Below are 24932 nucleotides of genomic sequence, written 5' to 3'. Positions count from 1 at the left end.
TTATCTATCGGTCTATCCACAATAATTCCCAGTTTCTCTCAATATAATATTTATGTTGCTAACTTGTTTGCAGTTGTTTTGTTTATTCGAAGATTTATTGTCATAGTTCGTCACGTTTATTGATGAGATTCCACTCCACGCCGGTTGGTGTCAGTATCGCTTAATCCTCTGAAACGGTGCAGCGGATGTTGAGAAAATCCTTCATGATGGTGGAAGAAAGCCGTTTATGGGTCTAAATGGTTAAAGAGGAAAGATATGTTTATTAACAGTTATTGCTTGTTTGTTTAGACTATTATATTCGTGTGATATTCGGGTTTTGCAGTGAAAATATTGATTTAAAAGCTGAGTTTCCAATGCAATCACGGGTCCTGCTGCAAGCGTAGATTTATCTGGAGGCGAATTTGGCATCGATGTTGTGATCTAACGTTAGATATTTACACGCAATATTTGTCCAAATAAACCTGGAAGGACCGTACAGAATGATATGAGATCAGTTGAGCTCCGTTGTCAGCGATTCTTGCGTCTGATTCACTCTCTTATGAACACATCTGATCTGTGGCGATGTCTCTAGTAGCGTACGACAGCAGCGACGACAGTGATCGCGATGACTCGCCGGGTTTACCCGCTCGACCCGCGGGCAAGATCGGCGGATTGTTCGCTTCTCTGCCCGCGCCGAAAAAACCACAACAAGCATCAGCTCCTCAACCTAAGAAAGTGACCATGGACCTGCCGAAACCCAAGAAACGCACAGAACCCGTCAGAATCACGGTTCCTGAAATAAAACCAGCAGATGTAAGTTTTACTGATCTATTTAAGGCTAATTGTTTTACTGAAAGTCTTTCTGATTGATTGTGTTTGTCTGTTTTAGTCCGACTCTGATGATGACGAGCCAGTACGAAAGAAATCAGCTCCTCAGGTATGGATAAAAATCTTTTATTTTATTTTATTACAGCTGTACTTTATTTTAAATAAATATTTCACCTTCTTCTGACCCTTAGAATTAAAACATTTTCACATTTAACTATATTAAATATTATTTAATTTATAATTATGTATAATTATTAGATATACATATATTTATTAAATATAAATTATTTATAATTAGCTATTAAGTATTTTTACTACTGTATTAAGAATCTCATTTGTTTTCCCCATAGTGGAATTGATTTTTAGCGGTAACTTATAAACCTTTAAAGACAAACCTACTGTATTCCTCCGAAGTTGTTAATCGATGTTATACGCCTTTGTTGAAGTCATCAGCACACGTTATTTCTACTTCTTTTTTTAAAACTAATTGTGTCCGCCAACAAAATTCCGGGTGGAAAAACTACATTACCCATGATCCTTCCCATGATCTCCACCAATCAGAGAATCGTGACAAGCAAATTGCTCCACAGGAACTGTTTTGCTCCAGAGCTGCGGATAACATAACCGAGTCAGACGATATTTGTATGCATGTATATTTTTCAATAAACGTAAACGATATTGTTTCTATATATGTAAACAACAAAAGTAGTTTTATAGTTCTCCATTGTTTTTAATCAATGATGTCATTCGCAGTGGTAATGGGATTGTAGTTCTTTAACTCATTAAAGCGCACAGTCTTGTACTTTCTTTTTGTCTGATTTTCAAATACTGCTTCAAATCTTAGTTTGTAAATGTCGTGAATCACCTTGAAGCATGTTAGTTTGGTTCATGGCTTGTAACTCTTAAATAAATACAAAAAAATTGCCTATGAAAAAATGAACAGGTAAAAAAAAATCTGTAACTAATGCCTCGGAAAAAGTGGCCAGGACTTTTGCACTCTATATGTAAATGACCTCTGTTATCATTGGCTAACCCCTTTCACGGTTGAAATAAGTCACAGCGCCTCTCCAAGTTTCTGAATATTGAATAAGTATTCATGTGAGTGGGCATATTTTAATAAGCTGTTGGTTGTGGCATCATCATCATCATCACAACATTTTTATTTTTCATAAATGTGAAAGTATAAATGATCTGGGTAGACTTACCTCGTAGTAAATAAGAATGTTTTCTTCCAGGGAGGTGGTGGTCTGTCCTCTCTGCTGCCCCAGCCTAAGAATCTGGTGGTGAAGGAAATGCATCGGCCCCTGGTGCCGCACACCCTAACCAAACGCCCTGGATCGGATAAGCCGAAGGCAACCACAGGAAAGTCCCAGGGTGTTTCTGGAACCAGCCCGTCCCCGTCCGCCATCAAAGCCGCTGCAAAGTCAGCGGCGATGCAGTTAGCCCAAAAAATGGCCGCGGATGAAGAGGGAAGTGACGATGAAGTCGCTCCGGAGAACTACTTTTCCCTACCAGAAAGCTCATCAGAGCCTGTGATGTCTAAAAACCCAGATTCTCAGCAGTACGTTCCCACTCTACACCCTCCACCCGCTGTGGAAGACTCTCCATTGGACTTTGGTTCTAATGCAGACAGTTACAGTGGGCCAGTCGGAGCCGTTCAAGACTGTCAGAAGGAAGAATACCCACCGCAGTATCCTGAGAATCCACTGCCTGAGACTTCTCCACAGGTACTTCAAACACACGTCCTTATGAAGAAGCACCATACACCATATTCCTTGTAATTTCAGCAGCTGATGCTTTATGCATATGTTTGACAGGATTACCCTGAGGAGGGATATTACCAAGACCCAAACGCTGCATCCGACGAGCAAGACAATTCAGGCTCCTCTTCAATGTTCAATGATGAAGCAGTGAGTTGTTTGTAGCATCACTATTTTCTTTTCTGTATTAAATACGATTTGTTTTAAATATTTATATGGATTTCCATATTTTTGAACCTGAAATATGACCCACATGAATTGCTTAAATCCGGGGAACAAAACTTCTGCATTTTCAAATACTTTTAATTTACAGCCGTAATATTTGTATTATTATTCTGTAAAACAAAGGAATAATAATAATCATTCTTATTTTATTATTATTGTTGTTTTTATTCAATAAAAAAAAAAAATTTGTTAATTAATTTGTGTATTTATTAATTATTAAAAAATAAAATTATTATTTTTTACAGTACAACAGCATTCTTAATATTTTATTGATTTGTTCGTTTTCGTTTATATTATTTTGAATAATAATGAACATTATTATTAAATGATCATGTTTTATTTTTCAGTACAATAATATAGTTGCAATAGTGTTATTTCTTCATTGATTTGTTTATTGATATTTTATTTAAATAATTAAAAAAACAATTTATTTTTATTTTGAATAATTTATAAATAAATTTTATTCTTAGCCAATCACATGCCTGATTACTATTGCTCATAGTATAATTTTTATCTAAGTATTAATCTTCGGTGTGCATTTGTCCAGTTCCGTTGAATGTTTCATCATGCATCTAGTTGAGGTGTGCTGTTACTTTTCCAAGCAAATATACTTATAAATTTGCCTAGTGGATGCAAAACAGGTGTACAATTCTATATAGAGCGTTTCTTTTTTAAACTTGGGCCAATAAGTTACCTCCTAGCAACCACTAAGAACACCCTAGAAACCATGTATTCTAGTGCATCCTAGCGTCATGACGTTTTACCATGACTAAATTCCAAAATTCTGTGTATTTCTCCAGTTTCGGCGGCTGCAGGGCAAACAGAATCGCGGAAGAGAGGAAATCAAGTTCCTGGAGATCAAAGGAGACGATCAGCTGAGCGGCAATAAGCAATGGATGACCAAGAACATGTCAGCAGAGGCCGAGCCGCGCAAGTCCTTCAGCAAGGTAAGCACCTCCAATACAAGGCATTACATGAGGACATTTCAGTTCAGTCAGGTGCAGGAGTTGCTAACAGTGTCCATTTTCTGAGGGATGGAAATAAATGAAAGAGAGAGACTGACCTTTCCATCTCGTTTTCAGAAAAAAGGAGATCAGCCAACGGGGCAACAGAGACGCAAGCACCAAATCACGTATCTGATCCATCAGGCAAAGGAACGCGAGCTGGAACTCAAGAACAACTGGGCCGACAACAAAATGACTCGGAGACAAACGCAAGCCAAGTACGGATTCTAATGGACTGGATATCAGGATGTCGCGCACACATCTACCTAATGTGGAGCAGATTTTGTTGGCCTATACAGAAATCTTTTTGCCAGCTTTTAGAGCTGTAATGCCAGTTCGTATTGTTTCAGAAAGGACCGAAGGACTGCAAAGCTCTATTGGCTGCTATGACTTTGTTTAAGACTGCTCCCAAATGTCTACCTAACACAGTCTTTCCATTTGAGCAACGTTAGGTTTTGTTATGAGGTTTTAGTTCTGTCAAAAATCACTTGTAACATTACAGTAGCTGTGTGGGTTCACATGATTTATTATTATATGTTTGGGATGTCATGAATTGTTTGTCCGATAGGGTATTGTCTTCCACATTGCCATCGTAAGCAGTGGCATATATAAAACGTTATTGATTAGACACTTTACAATAAGGTTCTGTATGTTAACATTAGTTAATGCGTTATGTATTATGATTTTTTTATAGCATTTAATAAGTTTGGTCAATGTTAATTTATGAATATGCTATTGTTTATTGTTAGTTCTTAATGCATCAACTAATGTTAATGTCTAAAAATGTATGTTTGTGTGTAAATTAATTCATGTTAATGTATTGAATCTTATTGTAAAGTGTTATGAAAAATCCTTGTAAATCTTAAAAAGTGTTTGAGTGAATCTTCCCAGTCCTTTGATTCTTTTAACGGCTCGTTTTCATTTGAATGTAGATTCTTAATCAAAGACTCTTGTGTAAAACCACCAGTAACGTGTAACAGTTTCATGACACCTATACGAAATGTACTAAAATGTTTCATTTTGTGTGTAAAAACACTTTTATGTGTGAAATAGCTCCTATATCACTGCCAGAAATAAAAACAATACATTAACCTGCGCAAAATAAGGTTGGTTCACAATATAATTTTGACTTTTACAAGATTTCTACATAGAAAATATGGGGGGAATATGTTTTTAATTTAAGCTATATGTGTAAATTATGTCTCAAAAAGTAGGAATGGGTTCAAACCACAAACATTAAATTGAACACAGGGTTCCCACGGGTCCTTGAAATCCTTGAAAGTTTGTGAATCTGAAAAAATGTTTTCAAGGCCCTGGAAAGTTTTTGAAAATAAACATACATAGAGACAGGTCCTTGAAAGTGCTTGAATTTATTTTGTGCAATAAGTTTTCTGGAAAAAATTCCATATTCACTCCGGTCCCCTAATGTGTTATTTCGCCAACACTCCATGCCCTATGCATACTAGCTTGCTTGATTTACACTGGTTAAGCGCATTTACGCGTTACGTTATCAGGGTTTTTCCTGCATAGAGAATTATGAGGCGGCCGCCTCCGGCAAATTCCGTGCCGCCTCCGGCTCTCGACAATAAAAAATAACTAGAGAATCACCGAAACCGTGAGGATGATTCTGTTTTATTTAATTTAATGTAAGTGGTGATTGATAGCCTATAGTTGATAATAATATAGGCCTACCTAATGTACTGACGGTAACAATGTTGCGCTGTTGAGGCTTGCGCAGTTATTTATAACATAATATAGTTAAGAAACAATATATAGCCTAGGCTACACACGACCAGAGAGCTGTTTTCCTGAATGCCATCAAGATTGAAACCGAGACTGATTTCATAACAGTTCAATAAACAAATAGTTAAAATTAAGTAACTTACATTTTAGACTGTTTTTGTTCTGTTTCAGCAGCGAAAATAGTTCCAAACAAAGATCACAGCAGAACCATAGCGCATCTCACAGCAACACTTGTTGCATTACTGAATGATTCAACGTTTTGAACGAATCGGTTGAGTCAAAGATTCAATTACCCATTCATAACCTGCCTCATTCTGAATAAATCAGCCGTTTGAACGAATCGTTTGAATGAATGACTCAATGACTCGCTCATTAAGACGGTCGTCTGCCGCCTCCTACTGGCGGTTTAGTTTCATAAAGTATCATTCTTATCAACATTCCTTATTTGTATATTCAAAAATATTTAAATTAATCTAATTTAATAGTTATAATTTTTCAATGTAAATGATTTAATTTGATTGGTAACAGCCTAGTGTCTTATTATTCTAATTGAATATATTGATCAAATTTAAGAATTTGAAATGAAAGATGGAGCATACATAATAAAATTAGGGGAAAAATGCCCTTATAAAAGGTACAAAAAAATTAGTGTAATGAAACATTGACAACTTAAGTTTGAAGGGAGTAAAGCCTCTGTTTAGGCCATTAAGGAAATGTAATTTTGCCAAAAGAAGAACTTTTATTTGAAATAAATGTTCATTTTAAATCAGCCTACTTCAGTGTGATATGTTACCATATTATCATGCTTAACACTAATTTGAATAATTGTAATGTGATGATCAGATGCAGATATCTAAATCATAGAATATGGGCGGTTTTGCGGGTGGATAATTTATTTTTAACAGTGGCTCAAAGTGCACCAGATTAATGAATTTATCTTTAAAATGTAAAAAAAAAATCTTACGGGGGAGCATGCCCCCGGACCCCCCTAGAGGTACCAAGCTCCACCCACAAAAACAATGTGGGAAACACATTAGGCTATATGATGATCTACAAAAAATACACATTTTATTATCTTAATATTAAAATACATTATTAGGATTTTACCACATCCGCCTCATTTTGAGCCAGGAAAAACCCTGGTTACGTTAAGTGTTTCCTTTGAGGTACTTTGTGTTGTACGTTGCCATGACGTTCACGTGCGCATGAAACTACCATGGTACCTCATCGTTTCAACAAATGTGTCCCCACATTAAGTCCTTGAATTTGAGGGTATTGGACCTGGAAAGTCCTTGAAAGGTCCTTGAATTTGAAGTTAACCAAGGTGTGGGAACCCTGTGAACAATGATTTAATGTTGAGTTTGGGTGTTTTATTGTACTTTTAAAAAAGGGGGGGAAAGTAAATCATTTGAACACGGTTTCACACGGTGTTGCCAAGTCTGTGGTTTTCCCTCGGAAATTGGGATACTTTTAATTCCGCGGGTTGTTTCCATGGGTTGATTTCACCTCCTCTGACCCCCTCAATAATAACGCAGAATTTCGCCGCTCCAGCACCCTGCATTGGGATATTTTGGGGCTAATTTTAAATGGCCATTAGGCTAGATTTGTTTTGCAGAACTGGCAACCGTGCTGACAGTTAAAATGAGTCCGATAAGTAAAGACATTGAGGAGGTTTCTGGCACATTTTGAAGGCATAACCTGTACAGGTCCCATGGCATGGAAATGTCACTTTATGAGGTTTTTTAACATTAATATGAGTTCCCCTGGCCTGCCTATGGTCCCCCAGTGGCTAGAAATTGTGATAGGTGTAAACCAAACCCTGGGTATCCTGCTTCGCCTTTGAGAAAATGAAAGCTCAGAGACGGGCGAATCTGGAATCTTCCCCTTATGTCGTCATAAGGGGAAAGGTTACCTCCTCTTTCTCTGCTTTGGCCGCAAAGAGAATTTGGCCCGCCCATGAGAAAATGAGCTACGTGAGCGCGATATTGGTTTTTCCTCGAGAGACATCATGGTTTGCAAATCGAGAGAGTTCCACATGTAATGCTAGCTATTTCATATGCAACTACAAAAAGGCCCCGATCTTCTCGTTGCATTCCATTAGACAAAACCTCTTTCACCTGGAAACATCTGCAACAATGGAAATTTGCATTCGGAGTTGACACCTTTTGGGGGTGTGTGACCATTTGCCAGGAGACCACCTTCCTTTGTGTGCCAGTTATCCCTAAACTCTGAAAAACCTTATTACCTTTTGTTTTACTTATTTGGAAATGAGACATTTGTACCAGTCGCAATGAGACATTTCAAATGATACCAAAATGTACAATACTCGATGATAATCATTCACATTAAACTATATATTTTCTTGGGTGAATTCAGGTGATCTGAGCATGAGAGAGAGGGGGTGAGGGATGAGGGAATGAAATGTAGATTAGGATGACTCGGAGGTGAGACTTTCATCTCGATAGTGCACGAGGGGGAGTTCAAATGTTAATTTCCAGAGAGGTCCTTTGGTCTCTCAGGGTCTGGTCGCTCTTCAACCAGACTGTCCGGCATTTTCTAATTTCTCAATTCTTACAGCGTTTACACTGAAGTCTCACAGCAGACACGCCCCTTCAAGCAGAGCTTTCAAATCAGAGGCTAAAATCAGGCTAGGAAAAATGCCTTTTATTTCTAAATTATGACAATTTTTGTGACAACATTATAAGGGCACCCCAGGAAACATAAAATAATCAAATAATCCATGCCATGGGACCTTTAAGGTAAAAAGGTGCCATCACCAGCATGTTGGAAAGATCAGGATTTCCCTTGACTGATGACAGGACTGGAAGCTTGTTTGGTTAATTTTAATTTTTAGTTATTTCATGTAGTTTTGTCATTATTTTAAAAATATATATATTTTAGTTATAGTTTTTTTCTTCTTTTTTTTTCAGTTCATAACTGTAGTGCTCCAACTTAAGCAGTATATTGCAAGGCAACATTTCTAAATTTCACTTAGTGTGTTTTCCCAACTAATTTTTATATTTTATTTCAGCTTTATTTTAGAAATGTTTTTAATAGTTTTATTTAGCGGTGATAACTCCGCTAATGCAGCATGTGCAGTAGTGTAAAAATGTAATGAATGGGAAGATAAGTGTGAATAAGATCACACATGCCACAATTTACTATACTGAAAATAGTGTCACAAAAGTATTTACCGTAATAGTTCAGATTAAGCATGTTTTCGTAAATTGAAAAAACAGTACAGTGTTATTGCATAAAAAACAATTACATGCACATATGATCAGTGTTGGGCTAGCTACTACTTTAAAATTAGAAGTTAAATTTAAAACCACGTTAAAACCACTATTGTTTTACATAGAACTTTTCTGTAGTCTACAGTATTTAATGCAATTACAGTGCTATGCATACGTTTAGACACCCATGCTAAAGTTGACTAAAAAGAGGAATAAAAAATCATCTTTTGGAAATTGAACTTGATGTCATCTCTTAAAGATCATCTCTCAATGCAAATCAAACCAGCTATTAGGCTAAGTGAAATAAAACCATGCCAATCTCTAGGTATGGTGAAGGCTATGTGATGATGTGGGGCTATTTTAATTCCAAAGGCCAAGGGAACTTTATCAGGATGCATAGTATCCTGGATCCATGAAGTAACTGGCCTTTAAAAATAAAAATCTGCCTGCCTCTATGGGAATTTAACATAGGGGTGTCCAGACTTATGCACCCTGTATTTTAAGGAAGAACATTTATTTATTTACGATACATTATTCATTCACAAAGAAAATTGGTGTCCTTAAAGGTTGGATTTTTCAAATTTTTTTTAATTAAGGCATTAAGTTCAATTTCCAAAAGATGATTTTTTATTCCTCTTTTTAGTCAACTTTAGCATGGGTGTCTAAACTTATGCATAGCACTGTACATCAGAAGTAACTAATTAGAAAAATGATGAGTAATCTCTTAGTTTACTCTTTCCTGGGAAAAGTATTTAAATTACAGTACAGTACAGTAATTTTGGGGGGGAAACCTGACAGTCATTTTGCAATATATTTTAAAGATAAAAAACATCATAGCAATAAAAATGGCACCTCTCAAATTACAAGTACAGATACATTTAGTGCCCTGTTCTTACGGAGCATACACATACGGATGTTAATTTATTAAAAAAAGACAGATGTAGGCCAAAGAATGAAGACTACACGGGAAGAAATAAACAATCATTTTATTTGTACAAATTCCTTGTGTATATTCTCCAAGTTGCATTCAGCAAAGAAACCACTATTCTGAATCGGACTGTTCTTGCTTTTGTTGCTTCTTCATCAGCATCAGCTGGCTGGGCTCCACATACGGCACCACAGGCATGGGCACCCTGACTGTGTCCACTCCATTCACCTGAGAGACCAAACACTGTTCAGATAGCAAGTTCTGCCAGAAACCATTCAATCCCATAACTGTAAAATGATCATATACTGTTTGCACTTAGAAGGTCAATGACTTACCGTGACCTCACACCAGTACTCTCCAGGCCCTGTGATTGGTTCTTCTGGAAGAGTCAAGGCATGAGTCGGCACAACCACACCGAGCTGAGGACAGAAATACAGTCAATGGTACAAAACCACAGTGAACAATGTAGGCATGCATTACTTTTGCACTTGCATTTTATGTTGTGTGTTTCTGAAAATTAAGATTCTGTGTTGACAGAATTGATACTTCTAATCAAAATAAATGTTTCATTTTTCTCGTATCTTACCTGTCTAAGAAACCGTCTGCAAACGATCTCTTTTGTGAGCGAGTACTGAACTGAAGTGTGCATGGCAACTTCCAGCTGTGTTTTCTTCAGGAATTCAACAGTCTGCAAAATGAACACGAACACAAAAATGAAGCTGCTCATGTTGACACCAATATATAAAACCTGCAATTTTGTTTCATAAATAATATTTTATAGTTTAGACACAAGATAACTCACTAGCTGTCCTGTGCGTGTCTGGATTCGGTCCTCTGGCCGTCCCTCACGCAGAAGCTACAGGAAAAACCAAGCAAAGTGTGAACACCTGAAATTATGAAAACCCATTTCCACCACATAGGAAAAATAAATAATGCTTTGGTAAATCTTAATTTATTGTGACATAAAAAGTCTAAATTATTACATTAAAAAGTCAAAATATAACATAGAAAGTCAATTATGAGAAGTTGAAATTCAACAAATTGGACAATTTAACAAAAAGTCAACATTATGACATACAAAAAATTTTTCTGGAATAAATCACAATTATGATGCAAGTCAAAATTATGACTTATGATGTCATAATTTCGACTTATCATCTCATAATTATGACTAAGTATGTCATAATTTCGACTTATCATCTCATAATTATGACTAAGTATGTCATAATGTTGACTTATGTCATAATTATAAGTTACAAAAGCATGATCTTTTTTCTTATGTGGCAGATATTAGCTTCCATATGAAATTATGTTAATGACAAATGAACTGATTTGTAGATGTAACTAACCCTTATTTCCTCTGCAAACATGTCTTTATTTTCCTGTGAAGGGTAGACAGCCAGGCCTTGGGGTAGCAGTTTGTTGCGGCCCAATGATTTTTTCACAAAAACCGTGTCGCCTCGTCCACCAAGCTCTGTAAAATAAATGTAACATCAAATATTCAAACAAAAAATATTACAATATTTTTGTAATGCAGGAGCACTCACTGGGCACGGTCTGGGAGAGGATGAGCTCCATTTTATCCTGGGAATCGTGTTTTCTATCCTCAACCATGCGGTAAACTCTGTGTCGACGTGGATGTAGCCTGGGTGGCTTTCCTTCCTTTGATAAAGGAACCTTCCAACAGCGTTCGACAATTACTGTATTCTAGAAGAAGATTAAAAAGTCAAAAGGTGTACATGTATTTTCATCACAACTCCATCTTCAAAGAAATTTCAGTGAAACTGCATTACATACAGTACAGGCCAAAAGTTTGGACACAACTATTTTTAATGTTTTTGAAAGAAGTTTCTTCTGCTCATCAAGCCTGCATTTATTTGATAAAAAATACAGATTTTTTATTTATTTTTATATTGTGATATATTATTACAATTTAAAATAATTGGTTTTCAATTTATTATACTTTAAATTATCATTTATTTCTGTGATGCAAAGCTGAATTTTCAGGATCATTACTCCAGTCTATCACATGATCCTTTAGAAATCATTCTAATTTGATGATATATTATAATATAATAATAATAATTGCTTAATATTTTTTCATAACCTGTGATACTTTTTTAGGACACTTTGATGAATAAAAAAAGAAAAGAAAAAAAAAGAAGCAAATGTTTTAAAAATATAAATCTTTTGTAACAACAATATACACTACTGGTCAGTAATTCTTTCTTTTTTTAAAAATAAATCAATACTTTTATTCAGCAAGGATGTGTTAAATTGATAAAAAGTGATAGTAAAGAAGATTTATATTATTAGAAAATATTTTTTTATTTTGAATAAATGCAGTTCTTTTTAACCTTTTATTCATCAAATATATTAGGCAGCAGAACTGTGTCCAACACTCATAATAAATCAGAATATTAGAATGATTTCTAAAGGATCATGTGATAGACTGGAGTAATGATCCTGAAAATTCAGCTTTGCATCACAGAAATAAATGATAATTTAAAGTATAATAAATTGAAAACCAATTATTTTAAATTGTAATAATTTATCACAATATTACTTTTTTTTTTTCTGTATTTTTGATCAAATAAATGCAGGATTGATGAGCAGAAGAAACCTCTTTCAAAAACATTAAAAATAGTAATGTGTCCAAACTTTTGGCCTGTACTGTATGTGCTTTCATGAATTGCTGTTGATCTGTGTCTACTGTCTAGTCATCAGACTAGACACAGATAAACAAGATGAGCAATGACGAGCATGTTCAGTCATCAGTTTATAAAATTATGTATATTTGCAACTGTGCAAGATTAAGTCAAAACAATAACTGCCAGAAATCACTACAAATCTGCACTGTGATATCAGTCACTGCGTTATCAAAGATGTTCATTTCTTCTGCTTACCTTGCATGCTGTTTGTGACAGATTCTGTATTCGACTCAATGAAGATTTTAGATTTGAAAGATTCCAGCAGCTTTGAAGGACAAACCTTGATGATGCTACCGCCCACATGATTAGTATAAACGTTACGATTTAAGATTAATGAATTTATTTAGTTGCGAATATTAATCATAACCACCACTCGTAGCACGACATAAATACTTTGTCAAAATTCACAATTATTTCAGCAGATATCTCTCACAATCTGTCATTGCATTCACTAACACACATGAATAGCGCCGGGGTGATAAAGGACCTCTAAAAGGTAGTAGTGTATTTTGCCTGACAAAAAATGTCAGCAAGTTTGTTTAATGAGCTGAATTTATCACTTACTTTAAAATATGAATATAGTACAGCACGTTTGTTTTCCAGATTGGCGTATTATATTGTAAACAAATATATAAACATATAAATATATAAAAGAGTTATGACGTTAAACATTACTAGTTCCTCAAGTAACTCGTTGGTTTCAAAATAAAAGTCCCTGCTCAATAAAAGTCTAATTTCTTAAATGGAAGCTCAATGCATTTACTTAAGAACAAATTTAACGAGGTTATTTTTTCTCTCTCCTGATTTTGTAACCTTCATGGAACATAACCAGTGGAACTGGTAAGTTTTGTACATTGAGTTTTTTTACAGTAAAGATTGTGAGAAGTTACACTAAAATAAACACATATATGAAAAGGCTCTTTATTGATTTGTAAAGAATATAAATCAACAAAAAATTGGCTATGCATCAAAGTCTTGTAAAACATGAAAAATGGCAGTTAGACTATTCATACAAAACAAATAGAGAATGTATAAAATGTCTCAACATGCACTGATTCAAATTCACTACCTTAAGTATTAATTGAAAAAATAAATTTGGTAAACAAGAGTGTAAAAACAGCAGGGAAAAGGCCCAACAAATTGTATAAAATTATATGCAATGTATATGCAATGCACATGTATATGCAATTTACATGTTAATACACTTCAGTGAAATATGATGGATTCAAAAGACAAAAAACAAACAAACAGGTCTTGAAAAATTACATTGAAAATACACTCACAAAGAAATCCTTTTCAGAAACATGATATGATTCATATAATAATTACATTGAAAAAGATATATCGATAGTAACTACAAACAGTACTGTTACTGTTAATGTATCATTGTCATTTCACAAAATTCATGGTCTGAATAAATAAATAATTTGTAGGGATCCTACATAAACGCCTGCACATCATGAAAGTTTAAAGAAAGGGGGCTTTAGATTATCAGATATATTTAAACAAACTCTGTGTGCGCATAGTTTATTTAAATAAACTGTCTTGTTTCTCATGTCATGTTATGGACTGTAATATAGTCTGCCAATTTAATAATACAAGCCTATAAACTACAAGGGCTTTAACTGAATTAAGTTCTGCAGTTAAACTTTGATGTTTAAGACCACAAATGCACAACTTCGACACAATTTCGATTACAATTAGCCCTTAAAAGTATAATTTCAGAACTGTGCCTGGCTAATAATGACAATCATTAAAGGTCCGCACTACGCACAGCCTCATTATGATGTGATGAGTATCAAGATTTAGCAGCTAGTCCTTTAAAATTCAGTTCAAGCAGACAGCAGTGATCCTTCGAAGCTGATCTAAAATGATCTGAAATGTAACTGACTGATGACATGCTGGACTGGGATGAAACATTAACAAGTTTACATCATCACTTCACCCAGTAACACATAAGAATCAATTATAATACAATGAATTATGATGATGGAATAAGAATGGGGTTACATTTAAAAATATTTGATAGCATTTTAATGATTTAAACTGTAATTATTTTATAAACAGTACAGGCTATAAGGCCCATTTTGAGTTGGGAAACCAACAAGTGTCTTTAGGACGCCATATACACTGCTGGTCAAAAGTTTTGGAGTTAGATTAGATTTTTAATTATTTTGAAAGAAGTCTCTTATTCTCACCAAAGCTGCATTTATTTGATGAAAAACACAGTAAGATAGTAATATTATTAAGTATTGTTGCAATTTAAATTAACAGTTTTCTATTTGAAAATATTTGAAAATGTAATTTATTCCTGTGATCAAAGCTGAATTTTCAGCATTACTCCAGTCTTCAGTGTCACATGATCCTTCAGAAATCATTCTAATATGTTGATTTGCTGCTCAAGAAACGTGTATTATGGAGCCCTGCACATATATATATACACATATCGTGGCCACAAATTAAGAGTTCGTTCTCTCGTTTTAGTTTGTCGTGGACACGATTTACTAATCTGTTCCCTTGTTCTAGTTAAATTGTGGCCACGAATTAAGAAATAGTTCCAAGACTTATTAATTTGTTCTCTCGTTTTAGCAAATCATGGCCACATTGTACTAATTTGCTCCCTTGTTTTGATTTAACTAAAACAAGGGAACTAATTATTACAACTTTTTTGTAAAACGAGGAAACAATTATTATATCGTTGCCACAATTTACAAAAAAGAGAGAACGAATTGTTAATTTGTGGCCACGATATATATATATATATATTATTATTATTTTTTTTTTTTTTTGTCTGCACAATTTACTTAAAGTGATAGAATTCTGTCACTTTTTGGTTACCAACAATCTTCAGAATATCTTCTTTTGTGTTGACAAGTGGTGACAATTTACATTTTTGAGTGAACTATCCCTTTAAAACGAGGGAACAAATTAGTAAAATGTGCTGACCATGTACATCATTTTCCCCGCATTTTATGTTCGGAGATTCGTAGAAAATAGTTTTATACAACAATGTTTTTGTAGAAAATGTGATACACTACCGTTCGTGTAAAAAAAAAAAAAAAAAAACCCTGAAATGAACACTTCTATTCAATGCATTAAACTGATTCAAGTGACACTTAAGACAAGTTACAAAAGTTTTCCCTTTCAAATTTGTCTTTTCTTTTTTCTATTCATCAAAAATATTTCCACAAAATATTAAACAGAAGAAAAAAAAAATTCACTATTGATAATAATAAGAACCACCATTAATAACTGACCACCAATAATGATTGACTATAAGTGAACATCAAATCAGCATAAGAGACTTATTTAAAAATGATTAAAAATCGTATTTATTACAAAATGTTGACTGCCGGTGTATGGTTTTATTTCCTGTTGTTCCTTAGTTCAAATCTAATTGCAAAGCATTGCTCATCTTAACACAAATCCCATCTGCACTTATATGTATATATGGTAAAAAAAAGAAATTCACAAAAGTTTTGAGAAAGGAGGTAGAAATAAAACTTTGCCTTGAAATGAGCATGATTGCTCTACAATCACGAAGGTAACAGGCAATCGAATGAGGGCACAGCTTCATAGGCAGGAGGAAACAGCCTTGCTGTGTTTCCTGTGCTTATGACAGTGAGCGAAAATCTGACCTTTGTGTCATAAAATATAGTGTGGTTGCTTCCTTAACAAACACTTATGGCTCTCGTGGAAAAGTTTAGTTAACTTAAAAGTACTGTATATAAATGCGTGTTTACATAAACATACTTTAGATTAACATTACAAAGAAAAGGTCTGTATATTCACCAAAAGCACACATATGTAGCAAATAAATGAGCAAGGCTATTTTGTGAATATAAACGCAGAATATTGGAAATTACTATATCGCTTCGTCCACACAACAAAAACTAATGGGCAGTGCTTTGGCGAGTTAGCTAAAAGAAAAGCAGCAGCGCCCATGCGTAATAGGATTCATGAGAATACAATGCAAAGATTTTTAAGAAGGCCTCAAAAATGATTTTCCCGACTCAGACACGGTATGTCCATGTGCCAGTACAGTCAATCAGTAACACTGGAGGATAATACTGGTATAGTAATAATAGCAATATAGCACTTGATTCGGTTTCAAGGTCAAAATGCCTTGAAACAGAATCAATACAAAAATTCATTGTAGTTTTTGTCTGTGGAATTATTAAAAATGCTGATTCTTTGACTCGCACGCAAACACACTTCCATACATAGTTTAAAAAAAAGAGTGTTTTGAGTTTTGGAGTGCTCTCTGGTACAATCATATGCCACGTCTGACACGTCTTCATACTCTTCAGCATGTGCAGGGCAGAGTTGTAGTGTTTGACCCACCTAGCTGCCCCACTGCCATTAGCAGAATGTCTTTCTTTTCCTTATAAAACCTCAGCTCCCGTCCCGCCAGACGAGCCTCTTCCAGCTCGCGCTCGGTGGCGGCCATCTCTCGATTGATGGTCCCGGATAAAGTGTGTTCTCGGCTGACCCAGTCGGCGGCCATTTGAGTACGCATGTCATCGTCTAGCGCTCGGTGCGAGTAATGAGCAAGCACTTCCTGTTTACAAAAGAGGATCATTGTTATACATACTGTAGACAGGTCTGTGAAACATATCAATGCGCCAAATAAATATTTACAAGGAACAAACAAGGGACTAATAACAAATAAAAAAAGTATACAAATAAATAAAATAAAGCTTTTTGTGGCAAATGTATATTTTAGATTTCATAAACATTTTTACAATGGTATTTTAGTTTCATTGAGATTGTATGATAGTATTAATATTTAGAATTGGTTTTGATTTTTATATTTTTGTCACATTTAATTTTTTATGAACATTTTGCCAGTGTTATTTTAGTATTATTGAGATACTATTATACTTTTTATCAAAATATTGAATTCGTTTTTTTAAACGAAAATAAAATAAGTCATGTCTATATAGTGAATACATTTTTATTTTAGCATTACTTATTCTAATATATCAAGTAAAATAAAATGAAAATAAGAAATGTTGCAACTAACTTAAAATAAGTTTTGTATATTTTATATATTAACGTTTCTTTTATTTCAAGTAATGAAAATGTTTTTTTTTTTTATGCTTTTAACTTCAGTTAACTATAATTCCTCGGCATACCTTTCTAATATAATTTGTGATAATAGCTACGCTACTTTTTTCTTTTATTACTGACTGGCCTCACTCAAGAACTCAAAATAGTAGTTGTTGACATGTAAAAGTGGGCGATCATGTCCGAATAATTGTAATAAATAGTATTTTTGGAGTAAGTTTTGAGATCTGAAAGTCACAGCATGTTTTCGTAGTGCGCTAAACTTTTATTTCAAAAGATGAAGGACTATGTGATTCATCATGATATTACTTTTTTTGCAACTGAAAATAGAATATTTGTCTTCACCTGACGGGAGCACTGCCTTTCTCTCATGGCTTTGAGACTACCATTCCAATGGAGAAGCTGAAAAACTGTCATCAGTTCCTAAGAAAAATTATAATAATGTTAGTCAAATATGTACATTTACTCACATCTTTCCATGCCGTCCAATCATGATCTCACTTACCTGGAACTCTAGCATAGACTTGCCCTTATTAGACTCCAACATGAAGCGAAAAGCACCGATGCCTGTGCTAGGATTATCAGCTTCTTCTCTGTTTCCCTGCAGTAAATAAAGATGAGTAAAGATAAACAATGTCAACAATACACTCCTGTTCAAAAGTTTGAGGTCAATAAGATTAAAAAAAAAATGAATTTATACTTTTATTCAGCAAAGATGCATTAAATTTATCAAAAGTGACAGTAAAGATGGCGTTATAATATTATAATAGTTAAAATATTTCAAAAGCTTAATAAAAAATGCTGTTCTTTTGAACTTCCTATCCATCAAAGAATCCTGAAAAAATATTAAGCAGCACAACTGTTTAACATTGATAATAATAAGAAATGTTTTAAATCTGCATATTAGAATGATTTCTGATTTCTGACACTGAAGACTGTGGATTAATGATGCTGAAAATTCAGCTTTTCTATCACAGAAATAAAATGCATTTTAAAATATATTAAAATAGTAAACAGTTATTTTAAATTGTAATAATATTTCACAATTTTACACAATTTATTTCTTATTCATTGAAAAACGTAACATTTCTTTGACTACAGCCCATGAGTCACATGATCTGCTTTTATTAAACTTCATGAGAATCAATCAGCACTTCAAATCAACTTGTGTTTCACAGAAGAAATAAAACACAAGTGTTTTGAAGGACATGAGGGTGAGAAAATGAAGCTTGAATTTGAATTCTTTGGGTGAACTATCCCTTAAACCAAATAAAGATTACTGTGAGAACTCACGTTAAAAGAGGCAAGAGCCTCACACACACTCTTCTCTATGAACTCATCTGTGATGCGTCGAGATGGATGCTCATTGAAAACAGAATTCATTAGGGCAATTTTGGCCGCGCTCCGTCTCGCTTCGGCTTTGGTCGGGCAGAACTGAGAAGATCAAAGATGCTATTTAAACCACACTGTAATCGAATCCTGAAGATGCTCACAGAATTCACTTCCAAGAGATCCTCAAGAGAAAACATTAGACAGAAAAATATGCAGACGCAGATGGCAAACAAACACACAATTATTTATTTTTCGGAAGATCTTAGAGAAATGCATTGGAGAAAGCAAAGGGAATGTTGCATGAGGTGCTTGCCTGAAAACTCCCGAAGCAACTTCCCCCGGGGAGACTGACGTAGCAGACGTAAGGAGGGTTGTTGGATGGGACCATCTCGTAGACCACAAGAGCGCCGTTCCTCAGGTCGGCACCCCGTGACTGCTTCATCTGCCAGAACTCCTGTAAGGCCTCCACGACATTCACTGTGGGAATCAGAAACATCCTATCAGAATATACAACACCATTCAAGTACATTTCAAGACCCATGAGTCCAAAATGTAGCTTGAAGCAACGGCAATCACATTTCATCTTAATCATGATATCATACACTAATTCTTCAGTTTTTTTTTTGTTATATTTAAGTTGAAGTAACTTAATAGTACTGAATACACACAAATAAATTGGACGAATATTTTAAGGGTCAGACCAGGTTTATATATGTCCATGTATATTACCTTTAAAGGTGCAGTAAGCAATTTCTGAGAATCATTGTTGAACACTGTTGATTATAAAATCAACCCAAACAAACACTCTGCTCCCAAAATGCACGAACACGCAATGCAAGAGTGGATGTCTCTTTATCATAGCAGAAGCAAAGCAAAATAAAACTTTGTGAAAAATAAAGCGAAGATGATGAACGAATGACAAAAAATTAACATACATTACCCATGACTTTATATAAGCAAGAGTTTGTTGTTAGTAGCCACCAGCACACACTCAAAACCACGTTACTCGCATATGGAGCAGAACAACGCAAACTCTGCAATGGTTTTCAGGCCTTATCCCCCTTAGGTCTCTCCAACACTCTTTTGTAATATTAATGCGGGTCCTAAAACTCTTGCCTGATCATAACCCTTCTTTTTCTAGTGATATTCCTCTGACCTTTTCTCTTTTGTAATGTCTCTCCACCATTTCTCTTTCTAATCTTTCTTCAATTCTCCCTCTTGCGCTCACTCTCTCTACTCCCCCATCAGGAGTGGACACGCCCCCTACTGCTGATTGGATACAAGTTTGCTGTAGTGTTCGGGCCGATCCACTTTTAACAGCGTTTCTCAGAAATCCCTTACTGCACCTTTAAAGGGGTAATTTACCACTTGCAAAATGACCTTGCAATAAAACTTGGGAGCCTATTCAGTAGAAAGTCGAAAGAATTAAAAGAGTAAACATTTAGCGGGAGTGAGTAGGCTATCTCTCCGTTTCCAGTGATGGATCCAGCCTGTTCTAGGCAGTGGCCAAATGTTGCAAAGACTCATAAATTTAGAGTGAACACCGCAATGAAAAATCTGAGAAACCTCTGCGTTTGTAGTCTCCATTTCAAACTGGAAGACTACAAATGCAGTCGCTGCGTTCGAAATAGAATACTTCCTATAACTATATCGCATGCGAGAAACATAGCATATCCAAATACATCGTTTTTGAAAAACAGGAGGTGAAAAGTACCAGGATGACCTATTGCTTCTGTAGAGAATCTGATGTGAGCATCTGATGGTGAGCATCTCATATCCCATGAGGCCATAGGAGAGGATTTGTGAATGGCGGTATAACGATGCAAGCAACTCACGTGAAGTAAGTTTCAAACCAAATGTAGTACCTACTATGGCCCTGGACGGAAACATGCCCAGTGAATTATGGGTGACTGGCAAAAGGAAATTTGGCAAAAGGAAACATAACAGCCCCTTTTAAAAGAACAACACACACCTGACGAAAAACGTGACGAATTTCTGGATCTTTTTAAGGACTTAAAAGTTATAATAGATAAATAAAATGTACTGTTTGTCACATGATTCTCAATTATTTCCATTATTTCGCGATTTCTATTTGTACAGACTTTACATTTTTATTTCAATGTTGTAATTAGCAATTCATTTAATTTGACCCGTGAAGCAGATTTGTTACGTGACAGGATTAGTCCGTTTTTGTGTCAAGAATATTTTTTAAATGGCACAGCAGACAGCTTTTCTTTCTTTTTTTTTTTACACACTTATCTGCATCTCATGCGCTACTGTTCAAATTAATGCACGGCTTAGACTTACTGTACATCATGTGTTTAAAACTCCAGTAAAAGTATTAGGTAATTATTCCCTCACAAATAAATCTCTCAATGAGTAAAACTGACTGCGTCTATAATATTATGATAAACTACACAGCATTATATTATTATTTGCAAATTTATTTTTAAATCATTATTATTATTGTCCCTGGTTTATTAGGGTACTAGTGTAAGTAGCAGTGCCTGGAACAGACTTTAAGTATCACCTCCACCTAAAAAAGATGCAATCTAATCCTGATTACATGAGATTACGGATCTGTTGCTATGACAGCAACTCCGGGATGAGCTTCGAAGAACCTAACAATCCTGGATCATGTCAAATTGTAAATAATGAAATCCAGCTAATTGAGTAATCCACGTACGAAGAACGAACCCCCAGTAAGACAAAGAGCGAGTAAACATTTTACATATACTACAGACACTGTAACAATTTTTGAATTGAAAATTGCAGATTGAAAATTGGGAACTTGCGCTTCAAGTTTGTTTAGAGATAGCATGGTCGAGGGCTAAATAAATCGAGCAAAATATCTACAATGAACTTTTGCAAAACAGTTCATAAATCTTTCGCTATGACTGTCTCAGCACACAATGAAAAGCACATGCTCATTTAATGGCTGATATAAAGGAAGCTTGTTGTTGTGGAATTGCTTATGGTTTCTAACAGGAAATAAGGGTGGTTTATTTGGACAAGAGTAATGTGAAAATGATCACAATGTATAAAGGTCTTTCTTCAGCAAATGAAAGATGAGCTTGTTACATTCAGATGGTCTGAGGTGTCTCGGAGGTAGATTAAAACACTTATCCTGCCTCTAAAGTGCATTTGCAACAGAATTGATCTGACAATAATCCCTTCGATGTATTTAGGTCAGCATGTCAGGGGACTCAATCTGCTTCAAGCAGTCCAATCCAATGTTGTGCTACAGTCTCGTTAGGGGGCTGAATCTTATGAAGAACATGTTTGGGTAATATTTATTTCAGATAATATTCCAATATATGAAAAATCAAAAAATTAAGCCAGCTTTTTTTGTTTGTTTTTTGCAGTTTGACATTTTCATAACAATGAAACACCACTATCTCTCTGATTTTGTTATTGTTCTTGATGACTCTCAACTTAATTTAAATAAATTATAAAATGAATTATATAAAATGTAAAAAATGTATGAAAAATATTATTTGCATTTTTTTTCACATTACAGCAATGATAATAAGGAGAGGGATGTGCTTAATCATCATGAAAATACTGGCACAATGGGAAAAATAAATCATAATGATTCTAAATATAGGATTGATATTTACTGCAAAATATTTGTTTCTTTAGGAGTGGAATGAGATTCAAAACCCATGCTGCTGAGAACACATTTTGGAATGTGTTTGCTTGAAATATCTTACATGTGGGTCAATGATGTGATGCTATTTATTTATTTTTTTGTGGTCCAGATCTAGCTTATTAATAATTCAAAAATACATCAAAATGCAATTCTTACAGAGAATGAAGAAAACCTCTCCTATTATGATCATGTTTATAATTTCTGAATCAAAGTCATATTTTGGACGGCATATAAATTCAATGTCTGGGTGGTGTAAATAAATAAAAATGTGATTAATATTTGAAAAATGTAAGTCTGCCAAATTAAAGTCAGTGCAACCAACATGCAAGAAAGGCAATTGTGTTGCGAAAATGACAAACCCCCTTGTGTTAATATATAATCTTAAATATTACATATTTTGTGCTTTTTATGAAAGGGTAAGCCTAGTTCTGGTAGAGTAACCCCAGTAAAATTGAATGATACTCATTATTAAAAAATGTATTTGTGAAAATAAAAATGTGTACTCTCACGTGCTCAAGGTGCAAGTGAAACAATGTATTACATTTTTATGTTGGTTATACCACTTTTTGCATACACAGTTTTTAGTCATTACATTTTTAAAGTAAATATATAATATAATATAAAAAATCCTAAACATGCATCAACTTGAATAGAAGAACCATATTTGAATAGCCAACACATATTACATTTCTAAGCACTTTACATTTAAAAAGCTTAGTCATTAATTATCATTGAGCCGTATGATTTCATAGTGCAAACATCTCCATGTTGACCCCACATACCCCTGCCGTATCCTTGCGTGTGTTTGGCAAAGCTCCTGACCACCGCGTCCACCGCCTCCCGCAGAACCGCAGGGTTGGTGGGATTGGACAGACCCAGACCCGCCGCCATGTCCACCGAACCGAACCCGCTGCCCATGATACCGGACCCGAGGCTGTGGAGCTGAAGGGGCGGCAGTGGTGGCGGCGGCCCCGGGGAAGCAGACACCGAGATGCGGGAACCCTGTGCCGAGGAAAGAGTGCCCGTTACACCGGGCCGCAGGGACCGAAGCGTCCCGGTCGCGCTCGCTCCGTATCCGATACCGGGCTGTAAGCGCTGATGGCGAAGAGACTCCATTGTCTCGAAAAGTGATGCAAAACAAACCAACACAAAGAGAACGACTACTACAAACGATTACAAAGCCGATTAAAAATGCATATGGCAGTCATAAAAAAGTGTTTCTCAAAGGTATGCGCTTTGTTAGGCTGATTGGGCAAAATATTATTTAGTGTTTGAGGCGTAAAACTGCCATAGGGAGGAAAAAGGAGCAGCATATGCTTGTGTTTGACCAATGGATGGATTCATGCTGTGTGACGTGGCACGTCCGGCCAAACCTTCCCAAATGCTCAAATCTCTGTAACCAAATATATAAACAACGCAATTTTCAGATATTTGTTATAGGCTACATGTTTATGTATATTTGTGTTAATAAAGTCATCTTTACAAATCTCACGCGCGCAAAAAAGTAGAAACTAGAGAGCAACTAAGATGGTTGACATGATGAGTTTACCCTGCTTCCATGCTAGCCTACTGTGATTTTGATAAAGTAAACAATTTTGTCAAATATCGTTCTTGAGGCAGGACACCACTGGTGAATAGGCAAGTAGAAAAATATTAACTAAAAGATAGTAACTACATCCAGGTGATTACTCACAGACAGTACAGAATTTTTTGTAGGCTATTAGCCTACATGTTTTGTAAAATGTTTTGATTAAATATGTAAATGCAGAATAACTTAAATATAATTAAATCTGATAAAATTTTCACACGCTTACAGAATCTAGAATTTTGATGATTACGGACTTGAAATGTCATTGTTTAAAGAAATAAAGTTTATTTTTTGTAGAGAGTTGCACTTAGAAAAGAAATCTGAACATTGAATAAAGCCGATTGTTTAATTTTGTTGACATTAGAGTTAAAGGTTTTTACAGAGGATATTTTGGATGTTTTTAATCAGAAAAATCAGGGGGGAAAAGACAGTAATTTGTACAGTTTAAGAAAACAGCCTTTGTTTTGCAATTGAAATCTACTCATTTTAAGTTGAATGCTTTCTTTCCATTAGTCAAGAAGACGTTATGGATGTTATAAAAGTAAAATAGTCCAAAATCTCAAAATTGACCAGTGCAAAATAATGCAACAATAGCAAAAAAAACAACAACAAAAAACATATCAGACATTCTGGTTTCAGTAACAAAAAGTATGACAATAGCTACTATGGTTTTTGTCTGCTGGTTTATACATCTTTCATGGCAGTTACATTGTATTTTAGAGTATACCATGTAAACACAGTGAGAATGACCTATGAACTTTTCATTCAGGTTTTGATTGTTATTGGCTGTTAAATGACAAAACTAGCATCATGTGAATCAGAATGTTCTTCTTATTTAATGTGATGTATATTAGATGTAGATGTTTTCATACATGTTTA

At 34.9% G+C, this 24932-nt stretch overlaps 3 protein-coding genes across 3 annotated transcripts; 1 reads left to right on the top strand and 2 right to left on the bottom strand.

Moving 5' to 3' along the window:
• The first annotated feature begins 168 nt into the window (after positions 1 to 168).
• Positions 169 to 4901, top strand: prcc (proline rich mitotic checkpoint control factor). Its single transcript, XM_082187244.1, has 6 exons — positions 169 to 792; positions 869 to 916; positions 2043 to 2534; positions 2625 to 2717; positions 3593 to 3739; positions 3875 to 4901. The coding sequence occupies exons 1-6, from the start codon at positions 562 to 564 to the stop codon at positions 4025 to 4027; spliced, it is 1164 nt and encodes a 387-aa protein (XP_082043370.1). The 5' UTR covers positions 169 to 561; the 3' UTR covers positions 4028 to 4901.
• Positions 4902 to 9740: 4839 nt separating this feature from the next.
• On the bottom strand, positions 9741 to 12915 carry mrpl9 (mitochondrial ribosomal protein L9). Its single transcript, XM_082187251.1, has 7 exons — positions 12607 to 12915; positions 11248 to 11407; positions 11050 to 11174; positions 10503 to 10556; positions 10287 to 10388; positions 10036 to 10119; positions 9741 to 9928 (listed from the first exon to the last, which is right to left on the bottom strand). The coding sequence occupies exons 1-7, from the start codon at positions 12712 to 12714 to the stop codon at positions 9815 to 9817; spliced, it is 747 nt and encodes a 248-aa protein (XP_082043377.1). The 5' UTR covers positions 12715 to 12915; the 3' UTR covers positions 9741 to 9814.
• A 403-nt stretch (positions 12916 to 13318) lies between these two features.
• On the bottom strand, positions 13319 to 23783 carry lix1l (limb and CNS expressed 1 like). The gene is made up of 6 exons (XM_082185164.1): positions 23248 to 23783; positions 19127 to 19290; positions 18775 to 18915; positions 17987 to 18082; positions 17827 to 17904; positions 13319 to 16972 (listed from the first exon to the last, which is right to left on the bottom strand). The coding sequence occupies exons 1-6, from the start codon at positions 23579 to 23581 to the stop codon at positions 16718 to 16720; spliced, it is 1068 nt and encodes a 355-aa protein (XP_082041290.1). The 5' UTR covers positions 23582 to 23783; the 3' UTR covers positions 13319 to 16717.
• Between the last annotated feature and the right edge of the window lie 1149 nt (positions 23784 to 24932).

The sequence above is a fragment of the Leuciscus leuciscus genome (assembly GCF_965113295.1).
Source record: "Leuciscus leuciscus genome assembly, chromosome: 12".
NCBI classification, from domain to species: domain Eukaryota; kingdom Metazoa; phylum Chordata; class Actinopteri; order Cypriniformes; family Leuciscidae; genus Leuciscus; species Leuciscus leuciscus.
This window is presented reverse-complemented; position numbering and strand designations above follow the sequence as displayed.

What these genes read in the sequence shown, in the direction of transcription:
- mrpl9 (XM_082187251.1), bottom strand. Translation starts at nt 12,714, where the DNA reads ATGTGGGCGGTAGCATCATCAAGGTTTGTCCTTCAAAGCTGCTGGAAT. An exon ending in AGACACGCACAGGACAGCTA is followed by an intron (nt 10,389 to 10,502) that starts GTGAGTTATCTT and finishes TTCATTTTGCAG; the next exon opens with ACTGTTGAATTCCTGAAGAA. An exon ending in AGTACTGGTGTGAGGTCACG is followed by an intron (nt 9,929 to 10,035) that starts GTAAGTCATTGA and finishes TTGGTCTCTCAG; the next exon opens with GTGAATGGAGTGGACACAGT.
- lix1l (XM_082185164.1), bottom strand. Translation starts at nt 23,581, where the DNA reads ATGGAGTCTCTTCGCCATCAGCGCTTACAGCCCGGTATCGGATACGGA. An exon ending in AGGCTCTTGCCTCTTTTAAC is followed by an intron (nt 18,083 to 18,774) that starts GTGAGTTCTCAC and finishes TATTTACTGCAG; the next exon opens with GGAAACAGAGAAGAAGCTGA. An exon ending in AGTCTATGCTAGAGTTCCAG is followed by an intron (nt 17,905 to 17,986) that starts GTAAGTGAGATC and finishes AATTTTTCTTAG; the next exon opens with GAACTGATGACAGTTTTTCA.
- prcc (XM_082187244.1), top strand. Translation starts at nt 562, where the DNA reads ATGTCTCTAGTAGCGTACGACAGCAGCGACGACAGTGATCGCGATGAC. An exon ending in GAAAGAAATCAGCTCCTCAG is followed by an intron (nt 917 to 2,042) that starts GTATGGATAAAA and finishes GTTTTCTTCCAG; the next exon opens with GGAGGTGGTGGTCTGTCCTC. An exon ending in TGCCTGAGACTTCTCCACAG is followed by an intron (nt 2,535 to 2,624) that starts GTACTTCAAACA and finishes TATGTTTGACAG; the next exon opens with GATTACCCTGAGGAGGGATA.